This window comes from Gadus chalcogrammus, chromosome 22 (genome assembly GCF_026213295.1).
Source record: "Gadus chalcogrammus isolate NIFS_2021 chromosome 22, NIFS_Gcha_1.0, whole genome shotgun sequence".
NCBI classification, from domain to species: Eukaryota; Metazoa; Chordata; class Actinopteri; order Gadiformes; family Gadidae; genus Gadus; species Gadus chalcogrammus.
The window spans coordinates 10,733,268-10,752,797 of record NC_079433.1 but is presented as its reverse complement, the minus strand read 5'-3'; the positions used below and the strand labels follow the sequence as shown (position 1 = coordinate 10,752,797).

General features: G+C 44.1%; 1 protein-coding gene across 1 annotated transcript in view; it reads left to right on the top strand.

Moving 5' to 3' along the window:
- The window catches only part of csmd2 (CUB and Sushi multiple domains 2), a 279,455-nt gene that overhangs the window by 11,042 nt on the left and 248,883 nt on the right, over positions 1–19,530 (top strand). Inside the window, exons 2-3 of the mRNA XM_056582350.1 lie at positions 4,379–4,595; positions 18,851–18,963. Of these exons, the coding sequence (XP_056438325.1) occupies positions 4,379–4,595; positions 18,851–18,963 (330 nt within the window). The remainder of the gene's footprint in view (positions 1–4,378; positions 4,596–18,850; positions 18,964–19,530) is intronic.

Genomic DNA, 19,530 nt, shown 5'->3' with positions numbered 1-19,530 from the left:
CTGGGGGCTGAGAAGCAGTGGGCAGCAGGGCTAGATTTCCAGTGTACTGTCTTCCATGATGAAACACGGAGAAAGTCACCCCTTGAGCATGTCCTCACTCTCTTATGTGCTGTGTCACCTTTTGTTGTTGTTGTTTTTTGTAGCTCCCGTTCTATTTTTGGAAGCCTTTATTTACCTGATGCATACTAGACGGATAAAAATATATTAAAGTGACCCTCTTCCACTTTGCAATGAACTTGCCAGGCAGTGGCCAGCGACAGCACAGCCCGCAGTCTCTCTTTACGAGGTCTTTATAGGGGGTCACCAGTGTCGGCTACAGGATGGGCCCAACCCCTTCAGATTTACACCCAGGGGCCCCGAAATAGGGCATGGACTCCCGGCAGCTAATTTCATAATGCACACGCAGGACGGGGGGCAGGGGGAGAGAGGTAAGTTATGGTCCAGATATGTCAAACTTAAGACTTGAGTCCTAGGGACCTATTTGTTAATGAAGACCAGTCTGCAAACAGAGGTTGTGTACTTGTGGGTTTGACCTTACCGTAACTCTTCTTAATCTGTGATATGGGATCCTGGGAATTCAAATCTTCCACAGGTCGGCTCTATCCTCCTTTTCGTCTCGTTTTACGTCCCGAGTGTCCAATAACTGCTAAGTAATCGCTTGGACTAAAGTCTCCTCTGTGAACTTACCCTAAATCCAATAAAAAAAAGACTATAATCGTGTTTTGAAGGGATCCTAAATACCTCAGAGGATGTATTTTGAGTGAAAGTTGATGTGTATTTGTCTCATTTTATTTATTTTTTTATTCTCGGAAACAATGTTGGTGAATCCAGCCAAAAAAACTCTAAAGACAGTGCAGCATTAATTGTATTGGACTGAAATGTGTGTGTCCCAGTATTGATTTTAGGATTTGGTCACTTGGCACCGATGCAAGCGCTTCACAAAACTCTATCTCTGGTTGGCACAGCACACAAAAAAACCATACATTTAAGACCAGTAGGCAAATGTTTATCCTAAAATGCAATTTTAATTTTAGTTTAATTAAATTAGCGGAGCTTTTATGTAGTGTGACTTGCTGAATTAACGTATATAAAATGGACAACCACGTAGCGAGTTATGCCTATGGTCAAGATTGCTAACCTTTAAGGTGATTGATGGTGAACTTAAACCCAGACTATTTTGACTTGGAGCGGAACACCCGTAGTCTAGCACAGCATGAATGCTAGCCTAGTCACAGTCATATAACTGTTAAAGTGCCTCGTGCCCCCCACAGCCACACAAGGTATTCTTCACAACTCATACACCTGGAATGTACGTAGTGACACGCAGCCTCAATCGGCTTCAGCTTCTTACCAGGCTGGGCCATCTGGCTGCCGTGAAGACCACTGATTGGCATTTGTTTAATGGAGGCCTCTGTATTGCCTGGGCTGATGAGAAGATTATTGACCGCGCCTCTGTCCACAGAGAGTCGGTCATGGAGATTTCACCTGGATATTAGTATTGACCTTGCTTAAACAGCACCCCCTCTCCTCAAGCATCCCGCCACACACACAATCACGCACATTTTTGAGGGCGTTCATTGGTCAATTTGCATAAATCAATTATAATGCAATCATTCACTTTCCTTTATCCTTGGCTTTTCTCAGAACAAATTGGACGAGGAGGTAATTGTGGGTACAGAGACTAAAATGGCTGATGATCAGCTGTTCTCACACACAATGGAAGGCGTTTGCATGCATGACTATAAAGGGCTCAGTGCATATGTACCGTAGGCAGCCCAGGAAATGTGTTCATTTTCACATTCATGTCTGAGGAATGTGGATTTCATAACCTTTTCCTATAATGCCTTCAATAGGCTCTCCATTGATTGCCATTCACCATCCTGACCAGACACTACTTTAATCTCGCTGTCTTAGTGCTATTTTTCCTGTGTAAGCGTAAGAAAACCAACATAACAAGCCCCATGTTCCACCCAGTCCTTTAATAATATAGTGTTTATTTTGTCTCTTTCAAAATCGAGCTGGTGAACATTGCCCCAAGCATCACCTAATTTGCTTTCTTCATTTTTGTGAATTACGTTCTCGGCTCGCTGCCTGATTGCCTGGAAAATCCCTCAGAGATTGGAAAGAACAAGGCAATCTTTCAAGGAATTTGCAAAACAGGAAGGACTCTGAGCTGTGGATAGAGACATCCATGTGTGTGGATCTTCAGAGAAAGACGACAAAGAGCCGGTTGTTTGGCAAACTGTAAGGCTCGGGATACGTTTTTTTCTTCTTAGCTATTACACAAAACACACTGTTTTTGTAATTCGTTTTTTAAATGATATTTTCGTTTTGCTGGCAACGGTAATTTTCGCGAAATTCACATTTTGATTTGCTTTCAGTAGACGACAATAAACAAATCACATTGAGCATTGTTTCCATTTTTCCTCTCTCAAAGGCACAGGATCTACTTCGCATCCAGACTCTGTTGCTCATTGCCTTGCAAATGTTCATCCCTAACATTATATTCAGGGGCACACACCCGAAAAACAACAACATATTGACTCGCTGCTTGTTGCATTGTTTGTGTGTTTTGCTTTTTTCATCTATTGTGGGTTATGCAGTTAACAGATGTCCTCCAATTATATGCACCTAATTACATTTTAATCAGGCGGCATTGTGATTCAGGCCCATGGCTGTAGCAAGCACACAGAAATGGAAGGGGGGGGGGGGGTTGGTAAGAAAGAAATAGACCACACTTACATAAATAGCATGTGTTCTGTCTGTGTTTTTCCGCTCATTTTCTTATTCTCTAGCCAAAGTTTTTATGTTTGGGATCCTGTGCCTTGTTATTTTTTCTTATAGTTATTTTTAGTTCACTCCCCTCACATAATAATGTACAACCCTTACACAGACTGGCTTTTGACATGTTTCATCATGTTTCCTCCCACTATATATTCTGTTCCATCTATTCGGATTAATGTGATGGTGAACCCACTGACAGATGTAGGCTGAAATGTGTGTGAGTGTGTGTGCAGGTCTATGATGGGACAGATATAATGGAACAATGAATGTGATAACGCTGACATTTATGTGTATGTGTGTGTTTGTGTGTTACTGTTTTGGGTTGAGCGATCAAAATAAATCACTATCTCCAATGGCAAACTAATATATAGATTATAATGTATTCCATTTGGTTAAAGCATTGTACAGCACATTGCTCTGCATACATAGAGCTCAGCACGGTGAGACCCAGTGGGAACCGATCTCCTAACCCTGGCTGTTTTCATGTTCATGTAATGTTTATTCTTAATGTGGTGCTCTATCAGTGGAGGCACACAACCAGGACTGAGATTAACACATATACACAACGGACACACTCACTCACACACATGCGCACAAACGTAGACATATATATACATGTGTGCACGCACACGCACACACCCACACCCATTAATGCGCCACTCTTTACTGCACAATATCTAAGTGGAGTCGCATATCACATCTCTTCATGGATTGAATAGGACAGAATCTTAATCATTGATTAGAAGTCTAAGACTGGGCACCAATCCGGCAAAAGTGAGTCATTTTCCCTCGAGATGGTCTCTCTCCCCTCCCCCTCCCCCTCCCTGCTGATGGATTGTCCCACACACAGTTATTAAAAATCGCAGAGTGAGTGCACTCCTTTTTACGATTCACCCCTGACTAGAATGCAAAATGAGTGGGGCAATTAATGTAAAATGTGTGCTACCGTGTGTGTCTGTCTATCATGCGTGTGTGGTGTACTTGTGTTTTGGTGTGTGTGTGCGTGCGTATGCCACAGGCATACAAGGGCCCTTCATGGGAATAAGCAATCAAATAGCATTAATATCCGATAATACTAATAACCCATAATAGCTCTCTCTCTCGGTCTCTCTCTCTCTGTCTCTCTCTCTGTGTCTCTCCCTTGTTCTCTCCCCATGCTGAACCCTCTCTTTGGCTTCATGTTGATGTGGGTAATTAGTGCAGATGTGTAAGAAGGGCCTCCATGAGTGAATAAGTGGTGTGAGGAAGGTGCAAGGGGTGGGGGGAATGACGGCGGAGGACCGTCCACAGCTTGAACTGCTCTAATAACTTCTGCCATTTGTATGTGTGTCAATGGAGGGTGTGAAAGTGTGTCTCTGTGTGTGATTGTGCGCCGCTGGTTGTATCTGTTTATGTATCCGTATGCACTGATCAGACACTATAAGTTTGTGTGTGCGTGTTTGTGCCTGCGTGCGTGTGTGCGTAGAGCAAACTGCTTTACAGTCAGACCTGGAACCACACTTCATTCACTCACCCAATCACAACTAACCAACCATGAACCCTCACTCACACACAAACTCCCCCACTCAGGTCTTGCGTCTCTTTGCCCCCACAGGTCAGAACTGCAGTTACACGCTACACCAACCCAACGGGACGATAGAGAGCCCCGGCTATCCGTATGGCTACCCCAACTACGCCAACTGCACGTGGGTGATCGTGGCGGCGGAGCACAACCGCATCCAGCTGGTGTTCCAGGGGTTCGCCCTGGAGGAGGACTTTGACCTCCTGTCTGTGTACGACGGCCCCCCCAGCCCCGGGAACCTCCGCACGCGGTAGGCACCTGCACGGCTTCTGTTGTTTGCTACTTTAATGTTTTTTCTCCAAAGATGTACTGGTTGGGTATAGGTACTTTGTAGCTATGTTGAGGTAGAACCTGGTCGTGTGTGTTGTTGCGTTCAGTAGAGTACACTGTGGTGAATATTGGGGGGGTTTGACCATAGTTTTTGGTTAAGGTAGGGTTTAGTGTGTTTTCTTGAGTAAGATGCCAAACCATACCAACACCTTCGTAAGGGGTTTCTAACATGTATGTGAAGTTTGTTTTGGATAACAACGTCCTTGGAATAACTACATAGTCAGATACTCAAGTGTGTACCACTATAGATTATGGTTTGGGCTGAAATGTCGGTTGTTTTAGTCTGTTTGCATGCAAAACAGTACATTCGATACAACATATAGTCGATGTTTTTTTTTTTGTTTTTTTTTCGTAAAACTTGAATTACATTGAGCAATATTTGTTTGTTCATGTTTTCAAAAAATATAATATCAAAGTATAATGTTAAACGTAGGGCTGTAGTCTACCAAATAAAATCGTATGGTTTTATGTAATTCAGCGAACTCCATGGACCATAGATTATGCCCGTTTTCTCTAAATTATCCAAACGAACGCGGTTCACTCTACTCTACCTGGTTGGCTGAATATATAAAACGTGAGTGCTGTTTGGAGTGACTCAGTGGGTCTCAGATCCACTCTTGGTCCGAGGTCGCCTCGGTAAGGGCAGAGCCTCAACGCGGGTCACACCATACGAGCCCCGGGGCGCCGCCTGGGCAGTGCCATGTAGAAACACCACGAAGAGGAGGAAACGTTTTTAGAATGCCAACACACTCTTTGGTTGTCATTTTTACCAAATTTTTACCAAACAACTTATTCGACATGATGTAAATTAGTTGAGTTAATAGAGTAAATGTTCAGTATGTAGACTAGAAGTCATCCTTAAATTGGACCAATTCAAAGTTGTGAAAACCGGGGTGGTTTTGCCTCTTGTCTTAAAACTCTGAGGCTATTAAACCATATGATTATTATAAAAGAAACTACAAAGCCTTGAATATTATTTGTATTCATAATTAACGTTATTTTCTGACACAATATAGCACATCACTTAAAAATAAAATACATCGGTCTTCTACATATGTCCATCCTGCCCTCAAATAATGGATTAAGAAGTTTTTTCCTTTATGAAAGTAACCCCAGCAGGAATTTGATTGAACAAGAGCATATCGACCAACCGACCAGAACGTGAAAGCCAGAGTTTAATGGTAGATCGACTGTGATTGGTTGAATGTTTATGTATTTCCCTCAAGGGCATTTAACTAGTGCTCTAAACATGTTTTAACTTTCTTAGAAATGTACAGGAAATGACATTGATACATGGAAACAAATGAATACAGGGTGAATTATTTGTGTAGCATCAATCAAATGTTACATTTCTAAATAATTGCTGATTTTCCTCAACTGCCTGGACTGCATTCATCAAAACTCAAGCTTGTTTTGTCAATTTGTGCGATTCTTACACCTCCTCAAATTCCAAAAATTGTCAAAATTCACTGGCAGAAAATGAGTTCACGCATAATTTAATCGTTGCTTCCAAGATCATTCCAGATCATGACAAACACATTGCTGTCAATACATTGTATCAGTGCTGGGAATCAGTGGGGCAGTACAGCTGTCACTTTGTGTTCAGAAACGCTATAATAACCGTCATGTTCATAATAAGCAGGCAGTCAAAAGTTTCTTTCTATCATATACACAATGAAATGACCAAAAGGACTGTTGTGTCTGTTGGGGTGGAAGATTTGTACATACAATTAAAACACAATGTTTCTATTCATGAAAGGTTTTCGGCACAACTGTATAGTACATTTCTAATGTGTTTAGGCTGGCATATCCTAGTACAGATGTTTCTTAACAATGGCAACTGTTTAGGCATTGTTATGAGTGTGAATGGCTACTGCTAGTTTAATAATGCTTATTGGTTTATGCTAGTCTTTACAATGCGACCAAAGTCTATGGGTAACTGGCAGTTGTTAATTATGCTAGAGATGATAGGCTATGGGTGGTGTTAACAGGCCAGGCATAGTGTTATTAATGCCTGTGATGATACGTTAAGGTAGTGTTACCAGGCTAGTCAAAGTGATTATAGTACCATACATGATAGGATAAGGGTCATTTTAAAACACTAATCATAGTGTTATTAGGTGATGTGTGCTGAGGGTAGTGTTAGAAGCATAGTCATGGTGTTAATGCAATTGTCCATCCTAGGGCAGTAGACCTTCTATTTTAAATGTTAAAAGGTTTGGAGGCACCTGGTAATATTTTTCATTTTGGGGAATGAATGGAAGCAATTACAAAAACGATACTATTTGGCATTTTAGGTTGTTTGCTCTCATCGCGGCATTAGACTCTGATTTAATTGTAAAACACCTTAATGCAAGCAATAGACTTCTATAAAGGCACATTAGCCCTGAATGAATGCGCTTCATTACCGTAGCATTGTCAGTATTTATCTCCCTTCAGGCTCACCTTTATGGTAACACAAAATGTCTGATCGGATGTACATACACACACACACACTCTCGCCCTGTCTCGCTGTGGGCCGGGCTGACTTTAAAGTTGGCCAACACAATTCAGATTCTCACGGTGGACCGGCACGACAGAGAGGCAAGCTGATAGAAATTTTCCCAGAAGGGCTTTTGTTACTGACTCTGCATCGGTCCCATACACCTCGTCTAACACGCAGAGAGAGGGGCGATCAAAAAGGGAATCGGATCTCCTGTATTTACCGGCCGTGCTTCTCCGTCGCGCTTCTCCGTATTCACACCCTCTGGCTTCCCTTCGGTAGAGATGTTCCGGTGGGACGGACGGAGAGAAAAAAAAGAAAGTGGATGAATAGATAGCTTGAGAGAGAGAGAGATAGGAAGAGAAGATAGGGAGAGCTGGATGAGATAAGAAGATATAGATGGAGATAGTATGATATGGCTTGGATAGATGGAAATACAGAGAGGGAAGGGGAGAGAGAAAGAGGTACAGAAGGAGAGAGAGAAAGGGTGAGGTAGCGACAGATGAGATATGAAAGATATTAACGGATGGAGAGACAAAGAGGGAGAGAAAGACGGCAGGGAGAGAGAGAGAGGGTGAGAGATGGTGGAAGGGAGGCATGTAGAGGCAGAGAGAGAGAGAGAGAGAGAGAAAGAATTGTTCAGGGATTAAGAAACGGAAACAGTGGACCTGAATGGGTAGAGGGGGATATGAGCTTCAAGGTTTCGCTACATGGGAGCGAGTCAGGCGTTCCTGCGGTTTGTTTTCCTGCGTGTATTGGGAATTTAATTTCCCTCTCCACCTGTATGTGAAGGCTGCTCCACCTGAGAAACGCTGTTGAATATTAGACTTCTGTTTTATGACTCGATGAGCATGGAAATGGAAGGTAAAGAGAAACCTGAAAACAAATCATCTTCAGTCGCAATACACACACACACACACACACACACACACACACACACACACACACACACACACACACACACACACACACACACACACACACACACACACACACACACACACACAGTAGAGATACATACAATCCTACACAATTACCTACAAGAAAGATATCCATGTGATCACTCTGCTCTCTCCCCCCCCCCCGCCCCTGTTTCCGTGTCAACAGTAATTTTCTCTCCATCTCTCTCGCTCTTCCACCTCCAAATTCTCCTTGGCTCCCATTTCCTTTCCCCCCCCAATTTTAATATCTTATCTCTTTCTGGAACGATCTCCATTTTGTGCTTCTCTCCCGTGCCCTGTTTGCCGAATCGTATCAATCTTTTATGTATGATTGTATGCCAGAAGCAAGTGTTGAGATTTTTCCTTTTAATCTCGAGTTGACATCGAAAATGATGTAACTATTTCTTTTTTCTTGCACATTTTTCCATCCCAAGGAATGAACCAGGTTCAATGTGTGTCCCCAAACATGTCATAGGCTTACAGACTGTGTGTTAATGCTTTGGTATTGTATGATGCTCGTTGCTTGCATGACAATCTATTTCTCCTGTGGTTGTTTGTCAGCTACAGCCATGTGGTTGTGTGTGTATGTGTTCACATGCAAGTGGGTGTGCGTGGGTGGGTCTGTGTGTGTGCACTAGTGTGTGTGTGTGTGTGCATGTGTGTGTCTGTGCATGTGCACATGCTTGTGTGTGTGTGCATGTGCGATTGTGAATTTGTCCTTGCGCGTGCACGTGTGCATATACCCCCACAATACTTCTTCTGCCAGGTGTGTGTGTGTGTGTGTGTGTGTGTGTGTGTGTGTGTGTGTGTGTGTGTGTGTGTGTGTGTGTGTGTGTGTGTGTGTGTGTGTGTGTGTGTGTGTCAGGCTGATGCAGCAGCCTGGCAGTTGACAGGGGGCTTGGGGCGGGGCCGACTGGGTCGGGGGGCGGGCCAGAGCATGGGGCGAGAGGGAAGAGTTTGGATAAGTGGTTGACAGGGACAGATTTTGTGCCCGGGGCAGAGCAGGACCTAAATAGTGCGCGGTGAAGCATGGATGTTGGGAGTGGGCAGGAACACGGCACTCAGTGAGGGGTTTCACACTGCTTCTTGAGATAGTGGGTCTGAGCGAGGGGGAGAAAGAGAGAGGAAATGTGTGTCTAAGAGAGAGAGAGAGAGAGAGAGTAAGTTGTGTTTGAATATGAGAGACTGGTGTACTGGTGGTCTGGTTGTGTACGTGTCTGAATGATCAATAGTGAGTCTTGACTGTCTATTTGTCTGTCTTCTGGGTGTCTGTGTGTGTTTAAGACGATGTCGGAAATAATGTGAAAGGCATGGAGAGAAAGATATACAATAGAGATGGATTGGTAGAAGTAGGGACATAGTTTATGTGTGCAGAGTCACAGTTCATGCTTGTATAGCAAGCGGGTAGTTAGCCTGTTTGCCCTATCCCTGGCAAGGTCTTCCACAGCTTACAAAGTGTGTGCTTACACCCATGCCTGCATATTTGTGTGTGTGTGTGTGTGTGTGTGTGTGTGAGAAGGCACTGGAATAGGAAGACAATGAGAGTGGGATTGCTAGTTCTTCTTTTCGATATTGTTCTGGTCTAGTATCTGAAGGCCTTCACGTTTGTCAAAATGTAGACAATACCACGTTTAGAGCAACAAGAGAAACATAAGTCAGTCCCTTTCACCCTCCCATGTGTGTGTTTTGTGTGTGTGTGTGTGGGTATGTGTTGGTGTTTGTTCCTGTCAATCAATGAGTGCATCTTACATACAGCGCTAGCAGTGACAGCTCGAAACTAGCACGAGAATTGCACACAACAGCGTTCAACTCCCGAATGACGTCCCCATGGTGATATACATCTCTGTAGATGAAGGCCTCAGACATCCATCACCACAGGATACTCTGCCCAGATTACTCTATCCAAAGTCGTCACATGTCTGTTCCACACTTTGCATGTGGAATCTTAGCTTCAGCACACACACACACACACACGCACACGTGGCCGTGTATTTCCACATGTGCTTGTGAAGGGAGACCTTCAACTGTAAAACTGAATGTGTGCACTTATAGGCCAACTGGCTGTCCCTGAAATCCTCTATAACTTTTTAACGCTGATGTCATTGAATGTTTCTTCTAAGGGATCTGGATTCCCACAGACACACACAAACGTAAACAAACCCAATACATTCATACTCACACACAGTGTGTCCATTAAACTAGGACGGTTCTACCGGCCTTCTAATTAGGCACCTGTTGATGTGAACTAGTTGCACCCGTGGCTTTTTCCCATTATAATTTGAACCCTAGCTATTAAAAAAAAATGCAATCCCCGCGATGGCACTCATTTTCTTCTCAATGCATGAAATTGAAATTGAAGGCATTCGTTGGAAATTAAATGATTTTCTCCAAAATTATTTGCCGGCGAAAATAATATTAATTGAAAACCTGAGTAAAGAATAACTCAATGAGCAGGATATATAATATTTATTTTCGAAAGGGAAAGCATGGGCCGAGCATACACTGTGTTCTCTTCAAGCTAGGATAAGTTTCCTTTCACGCCATATATATCCAATATATATGGATAGATAATACAGAACCATGTACATTATACAATATTCATGTTATTTGTGACTTTGGGCTGCAGCTTCATCAGTGGGCCACTTCAGATCTCCCTGGTCTTGGGATGTGATGGGAGCGTGTTGTTATGATGCACTGCCGATGAGCTGTGACGTGATGAAGTGTGTGTCTATAGAGTGGTTTCGTCAGTTGGATCATTTGCGAAGAGACGACGGGTTGATGGGTCTGAATGGATGTTCTGGTATTTGAGTGGACACATGTTGAAGTTTATTAGAGTGGGGAAATGATTCTTACACCCCCATACGGCACTTGGAGAGGGAGAGAGAGAGAGAGAGAGAGAGAGAGAGAGAGAGAGAGAGAGAGAGAGCGAGGAGGAGAGAGGAGAGAGAGAGAGAGAGAGAGAGAGAGAGAGAGAGAGAGAGAGAGAGGAGAGAGAGAGAGAGAGAGAGAGAGATGAGAGAGAGAGAGAGAGAGAGAGAGAGAGAGAGAGAGAGAGAGAGAGAGAGAGAGAGGAAGGAATGGGTCCTCAGCAGCGGTCATGATGCATACGTGCGTTTTTAATATAATTGTTTAGCTAAAGGTTGCATTAACATTTCATGACGTGAAAGGGAACTTAGCCTAGCTTGAAGAGAACACGGTGTATGCTCGGCCCATGCTTTCCCTTTCGAAAATAAATTGGACAGTATACCCCAGCTGCTCCTTAGCTTCTCCCAAACGCTTGCCCTCCCTTTTGCAGTGAGCGTCCTCCCATGCTCCTCTCAACACTGGCAAATATGTTGTTAACGTGGACATTTGTTGTCGTTTTGAATGGTCTTTCTCTGAATTCGAGAGCACTGGGAGAATGTTTTAAGTCATAATCTTGGAAGATGTCCAAAGAGAAATAAATGCATTTTAAGTCGCAATCCATCTCTGAATTAGGTAACACGATGGGGTAAGGTGCCTGTTGCCAACTGCTATAAGTCATTGCCTTTGCAGCATTATGAGTATTAAGAACCAAGTGTCTGTGACGACTTTTCCGCATTCAAATCACAAACGCAGTTAGTGATGCGTTTTCCATCATCCAGCAGTGGTCGTTCCGCCAGGAAGGGTTTGGCAGAGCTACCACAACAGAATAGCTCTTCAAATCACTTGTGATTGTAGCGGCTTATATATCATTTTTTTTCCATAGGTGCCACCGAAAACAACCAAAAGGAGATCTTTAAGATAGCCACTTTGAGTTTAATTAAGTATACAGTTTATCCTGTCTCATAAATAACACCTTGTATGGAAGTGGTCATCACATTCAGTGCCTGCAGGGCTTACAGAGATGGTTTATTTAGAGAGTGCCAGGGTGCTGCATAGATGCAGATATAACATCAGGGAAATAAAATTGCGACTGTTAAATTAATTGACCGGAGACAAAGCTAACTGTGTACCTCACTTCCTGAATGGTAGATACTGCAGTGGAAGCTATTTAGGTAGTTAGGTGTGTGTGTATGTGTGAGTGTGTGAGCCAGAGTGACCTTTTATGAACCGCGTATAGACAATAACTGTATAATTCACCGTAATGGATGACCATAGAGAGTATAATTTGTGTCCATGCTGCTGAGACTATATTTTGTTTATAACTTCCCAATGGTAGTCTCACGCACACACACAAACACACTTAAACACACACACACACACACACACACTCTGGCTGGTGATGAGTTTAGCTATTATGCACATCACACACACGCTAATCACCCCAGCATTTTTATTTTATTGCCCTTGATTGAGCAGAGCTGACGTCTGTCAACAACACAGCACTGTCATTAACATGGATCTTCCTTTTCAATGGCTGTTGTCTAGTGTGTCCTGCCCTACCACCGTTTCATGCTAGCACTTTGCTTGCGAGATGTTGAAAACCGAAAAGTTTTCGACACACACTCACACAAGCACGCACGCACATTTCTGCATCAAGTGAAATTAGTGACAGCTTTTCAGATTGTGTAGGTTGCATGTGAGCAATTCCATCACCTTATTGAGCGACACACAATGTTGCCCACTAGCATCAGGGATCAGTCAGCAGATAAGCTAGAAGGGCATCGTATATAGACACGTGTACTCTCGCACAAATGCATACAAACGCACACACATGTATAAACACACACGCAAACACATGCACACGCACGCACACACAAATTAGCATTTACCCCCATCCACTGGCACATATATCGGCCACTCTCTTAAATGTGTCTCTCTCTCTCTCTCTCTCTCTCTCTCTCTCTCTCTCTCTCTCTCTCTCTCTCTCTCTCTCCTCTTCTCTCTCTCTCTCTCTCTCTCTCTCTCTCTCTCTCTCTCTCTCTCTCTCTCTCTCTCTCTCTCTCTCTCTCTCTCTCTCTCTCTCTCTCTCTCTGGAGGCCATAGAGCTCACAGCACTACAGGCTCTCACCGTGTAGCTCCACTGCACATGCTCACTGCAACACCCACGTGTGTGTGTCTCTGTGTGCGTGTGGGAGCGGGTCTGATAATGACTTCATGGTTCGTGGCTGGCGACGATAGTTGATTATCATTTGCAGTCAGCGCTTTTGTGTTTCCTCCGTGGTTAAGTAAAGTCAACACAGCATTGCAGCCAAAGAGACACCGTGGTGGTGAATATTAATGAACACAACGCCCTGGCCTATGACGCACTGCCTGGTACTGGGTTACTTACTCTCCTGATACCAAAGGTTATGTATTTAAGAGGAAGAGGAGATGAGATAATATCACATCGGTTATGATGACGTATGGTGTCTTTGCCTTTATCTAATCGCAAAGGTTAGAGAAAATAATGTAAGATGCTTTCAAAGATAATTTAGGAAGTGATATTCGGTGAGGATAAGATGACACGATATAGGATAAGCCAAGCTAAACTAGGACAAGCTGTAATAAAGTAAGCTAAGATAAGATATAAAATGCACTAAGCTAGGGATAAGCTAAGGTAAGATGCTATATTTATGGTAATATAAATGGTGTTAACTAATTCGGCCACAGGGGGGTGGCTGATTATACGTGTTCCGTCAGACTGAGCACTGCCTCACACCTATGAAGGCAGCGCCGGATTCGACCAATGGGTGCTTTTTTCTTTTGTTTTGGCAAACTAGTGTCATCTCGTGTTCAAGAGGACCAGCAGCGACGTGGGAGTCACCAGTCATGCTATCAGTGGAATAACAACAACTCCCTTCTTTTCAAAATGGCAAAAAACGTCACGACGACAGATAATACAACCACGACATTGGCGGAAGAAAGCAAGCCGGACAGATATTTGTAATTGAGGGCATGAATATTATATTTGTGCTTTTTGCTTTCTCTTTTATGATCCGTGAAATTACAACTGTAAATACTTCTAATAACGAATCAAACGCACACACACGCATACACACATACACACAAAGATATCCCATTTGTAGTTGTGGGTTGAGCATCCGTGGTGTAATTAGCTTTTTGTTTTATATATAACTACTCGGTCCCTGCACTCGCTGTCTCCGGGCCCCATCATGGCCTTGTTTTCTGGGGTGTCACGCCGCGTTAGCTGGGTGGGGCTAGAGCGGCCAGGCTGCCAGCCAGTGTCTGATTGCTCCTGAGAGGTCCTCCGATTAGCGGCAGGAATCCAATCACTGGCGTGAGGATGCGGTGTGATTTTAACCTTTGCTCGCAGGGGAGGAGCTGTCGTTTCTCTCTCACTCTTCATCTCTGGCATGTGGGTGGGGTCGGGGGAAGAGCTAGGATGAGTCACACACACACAAACACACACACACACACACACACACACACACACACACACACACACACACACACACACACACACACACACACACACACACACACACTCACACTCACAAACGCTCTCACACACACACACCTCGCAGCTGCTATGTGATCAGGGTGGGGGGTTAGTCACCGTTTAGAGTGATGGGTGGACAGTGAGCAAGGGAGCGCACGGCTCGGTGCGCGGGGAAGCAGGCGGTGGCCTTGACCACTGAGGAGTTACAACCGCACACCCTTTATGACGAATGAGCCCCGAGACAGAAGCTCTGTACGGGTGGTCTATGGTCACACACATGCTCACACATACACTCACACCAATGCATACACGGATGCACGCATGCCCACACGTGCCCACACACGCACACACACGCCCACACACGCTGACACACACACATACACTCGCACACACGCTCACATATGCACACACACAGGCTTGCACATATATGCACACAAACAAACACAAACACACACACATGCACATACATGCACATATATACAAACACACGCACGCACACCTACATAGCTTCATACGATAGACACACATGCACACATATATTCACTGCACACACACACACTCTCACACAAACACACAAAAGCATATACACAAACAAACGCATACACAGGCATGTGACACACTCTCTTCTTTTTTATCTTCCTCGTCTCTCACCTCCCATCATTTATTGGCTAATACATCGCCTCTACTCACTCATCAAAATCTTGCTGCTGCATCCTTTTTCTTTCTTTTTTTTCAGCTCTACCCGTAGTGGAATATATATATCAGCTTGGTCAGCAACTCCACATGCCAAAGACACACGCACACACAAACACAGGCACTAGCGTGCCCACACATGCTGCAGCGGGAATGTGATTAAAGGAAAACAAATCAGCGCATTTAGTCTTCTGCCGTGTTCACGTCTGTAAACATGAGTTCTTTTTACGGATGAACATCATAAAGTGACACAAACTCACACATTGGCACAAAAAATATTCATGCAAGCACAGGTCTTCTATTCAACTCACCCATGCTTTCGTTATTCTCCACACAAACCTGATTGCTGTGTGTGTGTGTGTGTGTGTGTGTGTGTGTGTGTGTGTGTGTGTGTGTGTGTGTGTGTGTGTGTGTGTGTGTGTGTGTGTGTGTGTGTGTGTGTGTGTGTGTGTGTGTGTGTGTGTCTTATCATGATTACTTGAACACCCAGGCTAAATGATCAGGTAAAAACCCTCCTCCTGACTCACTGCTCATCTCCAGCCATCATCAACCCCTTCCCCACACTCCCCCATACACACATCCCCTTCAATCTAGCACCTTAGCACAGGCATCCTCTCATTAACGCACCTTGAATTTTTCTCTCTCTCTCTCTCTCTCTCTCTCTCTCTCTCTCTCTCTCTCTCTCTCTCTCTCTCTCTCTCACACACACCTTCCCATGGGGTAGCAGAGAGATAATTGGAAGCAGAGGTTTTTCATGGAGATGATGCTGGGGTCAGTCAGGTGGAAAGCCCCTCTTAATAGATCTCCGCTCCCAGCACTCCAACACACACACACACTCATGCACACACATGCACACACACACACTCATGCACACACACACACTCATGCACACTGATATCCACGCTTGCTTGCACACATAGTGCACACTCCTTACTGGCTGATATAGCTTCATGGCACTCCGCCCTGCAGAATGGCACTGCTGCCGGCGGTTCATCCGCAGTCGTCCTGCTGTTTGTGCATGCACCCCCTCCTTTGTGTCTTCTCCTGTTTAGCTCATCTCCCGCCTTGGAATTACCAGCCGCTTGAAACACCTGCTCAGCACATACTAGCCTTACCGGTTGTACTGGCTGTCTTGCACCTGCTCAAGATGAACCCTTGCCGATTGCACTGGCTGTCTTGCATCTTAACATAGACCCTTGCTGGTTGTACTGGCTGTCTTGCACCTGCTCAAGATAAACCCATTGCCGGTTCTACTGGCTGTCTTGCACTTTCTCAACACAGACCCTTGCTGGTTGTACTGGCTGTCTTGCATCTGATCAACACAGACCCCTGTTGGTGGTACCGGCTGTTTTGCATCTTTTTATATGTTTGTATGTAGAAGCAGCGAATCCCTGGGCCGGTGTTTGTTCCATGGGGGTGTCACGTCTCGGGATGGCCACAGCCCATTTTAACACTAACACCATTTGCGTTTTTTACCCTGTGAATTTGGTGTGAAACAAGTGTTGGCTTGTTGTTTGTGACTTCTTTTTTTAATGATTGTCTCCCCTGCATGTTGTTTTGCACAATTTAGCATTACATCCTATTTGTACATAAGAAAACACAGAGACCTTAATTGGATTTTCTGGATAGTGTGTCAGGTTCTACCTGTTGCCAGACCCTGCCTGTTGCTTGCTTGGCAACATTCTCACTACATTAGGACACATACATTACTCTCTCTGATTATTATATAATCGTATACTAATGAGGAGACATTCTATAGTTGCTTACATTCAAAGTCCACCCTTCGGTGCTTGTTTTTTTATTGTCATTGTCCTCGGCTTACATACTTGCTTGCACTTACTATGAGCTTTCAGAAGAGTTTATATAACTGAGAAAAAAAACATATACTAACACTTTGACTATCAACAACAGCTGAACGATTTACTTTGTTATAAGGAGACATATTTAGGGACTTTTTCACAGTTTCCATAGGGTTCATGTTTTCTAACGTCCTTTAAACATTCTCAAACCAATTTATAGCTCTCCAAGTATTCCCTAATTGGGCAATTATAAGTACAGAACGGAGAATGCTGATTGCAAAACAGTATTATAAAATACAATTCAGTAATAAGTAAGAACAATTCAAACATTAATTTCTCATTATGAAATAATTGGCTAAATTTCCAATTGTTTAATTTGTTATTTTTTTTACCGTAAAAAGACAGACAGAAAATGGAGGGCGCTTATGCGAAATGGTAGCATAATTACTCAGCAAAATCTCTCGCTCTCTCGCTCTCTCGCTCTATCTCTGTCTCTCTCTCTCTGTCGGTTAAGCCAGTCCCTAGGACAATTCCCGCCCTTCGTCCACATTCACCTTCCCTGTGGCTAATCTGCCTGAAACAAGATGGCTGCCATCCAAATCAATTTGTGGCCAGTGGAGTGTCCATTTGCATGAACACGTGTACCGTCATTTAGTAGATTTCCCCGCCTTGACAGTGTCACAGAGAAGAGTGAAATCATGCATACTTGCGTTAAATTTTTTGTCCAATTTATCTCTCTCCAGTGCGTTTGGCGCTCCCTGTTTCACCTCTCCTGCCCCCCCCACCCACCACCCCCACACACCAAGGGAAGTGTTAAGAGATTAAGTGAATTACTCAGTGCCGGGGCACACAGGCGCCAATAAAAGTCAGAACTTTAAGAGATTGCAGGGAGTCAAATTGAGGTAGAGTGCAAATGACAGGCGACATTGAAAAGTAGGTTTGTTGTAAAGTTTTAAAGTTTAAAAATGGGTTTGAGTGCGAGTCAAACATAAAGAAAATGTGGGCTGCAAGGCTTGATTTGCCAACCATACTGTATGAGCGATGAAATAACAAGTGCATTAGAATGTATGATTCTCAGATTGAAATCCGCTGAAATCTATTACAGCGAGCGGCTCTCTGAATGACTATTATGCTCGGATGAAGAACATCGTTCAAGGGGAAGAGATTGGATGGTGTGGTGCATGATGAAGTGGCAGGGACAGATCTTTACAAGAGCAGACCGGTTTACCAGTTCAATTTCGCCGCCATTGCCAATTATCTTAAATAAGAAAGTTATGTCTTTATTTTTTTGGGGGGGTATTTCTTTCCTAAAGATTTCCTTTCATCAGCCAGAGTTTGCTGGGATGTTTAGTATTCGCTAATGTTGCTTCGTTATCTCTCCCTTTGATCATGAAAAAGCTAATGAGTTTTGAGTCATTTTCTCTTTTCATACATCTTTCATGCAAAAGAGATGGATAATCTATAATGTGAATTGACGATTATGCACATTGCTATTCAAAAGATTCAAAGGCCTAAACGCTTTTGAACAGCAACTTGCTCAATTCAAAGTGGGTTGTTACTTTTTCATTTATGTTTTTACTTGACCTTGCACGCAACTGATTCAATCTCTATCCACTAACTCTGTATGTCATCTCTCTCGCTCTCGCTCTCTCTCTCTCTCGCTCTCTCTACCTCTCTCTCTCGCTCTCTCTACCTTTTTCTCTCTCTCTCTCTCTCGCTCTCTCTACCTTTCTCTCTCTCTCTCTCTCGCTCTCTCTCTCTCTCGCTCTCTACCTTTCACTCTCTCGCTCTGTCTACCTCTCTCTCTCTCTCTCTCTCTCTCTCTCTCTCTCTCTCTCTCTCTCTCTCTCTCTCTCTCTCTCTCTGTCTCTCTGTCTCTCTCTTTCGCTCTCTCTCTACCTTTCTCTCCCCCTCCAGGTTAACAGGCTTCCAGTTGCCCTCGCCCATCGTGAGTACGGGCTCCAGGCTCACCCTGTGGCTCCTCTCAGACTACGCTGTCAGTGGCCAGGGCTTCAAAGCTGCCTACGAAGGTAAGGTCACTCCTCAATGCGTGTCAGCTGCTATTTCTCTCTCTTTCTCCTATGAACCTCCAGCAACAGAGTGCCCACGGCCGACCTTATCGCTGGGAAGGTTTACACCCACTGCGTGTATTCATGGGACTAATTGCATTACCATATTAAGCGCTGCCTGCCGCACTCTTGCGGTAAGCCACGAGAGTCACCTCTGGAACTGTCCAGGCGGTTTTACACGTTGTGACCATTCTCTTATCCGAACGAGAAAATAATCATGATTTTGTAGGGTGGTGTCATGCCAAAGCTATGGCCACAGAGAGCGTCTCAGAAGCTGCGGCTTATGTCTGTCATTTTGGATTTAGCTTATTGGTAATAGCCTGCTTTCAAAGTGATGCAGCACAGAGAGGTGTCACAGCTCGCCTTCAGTGAGTCCAAAACTCCAATCTAACTTTCCTCTCGTTTGGATGCTAGGCATGCTAGGCTTGGCTTGTGACAAACACAGTTTAGCTTAAGTTCTTTGGTCGTAGACTTGGTGCCTTGCTTGGCTCGGTCCTAAGTTGGTGCTCTGTTTTTGTTGCTGTGTCT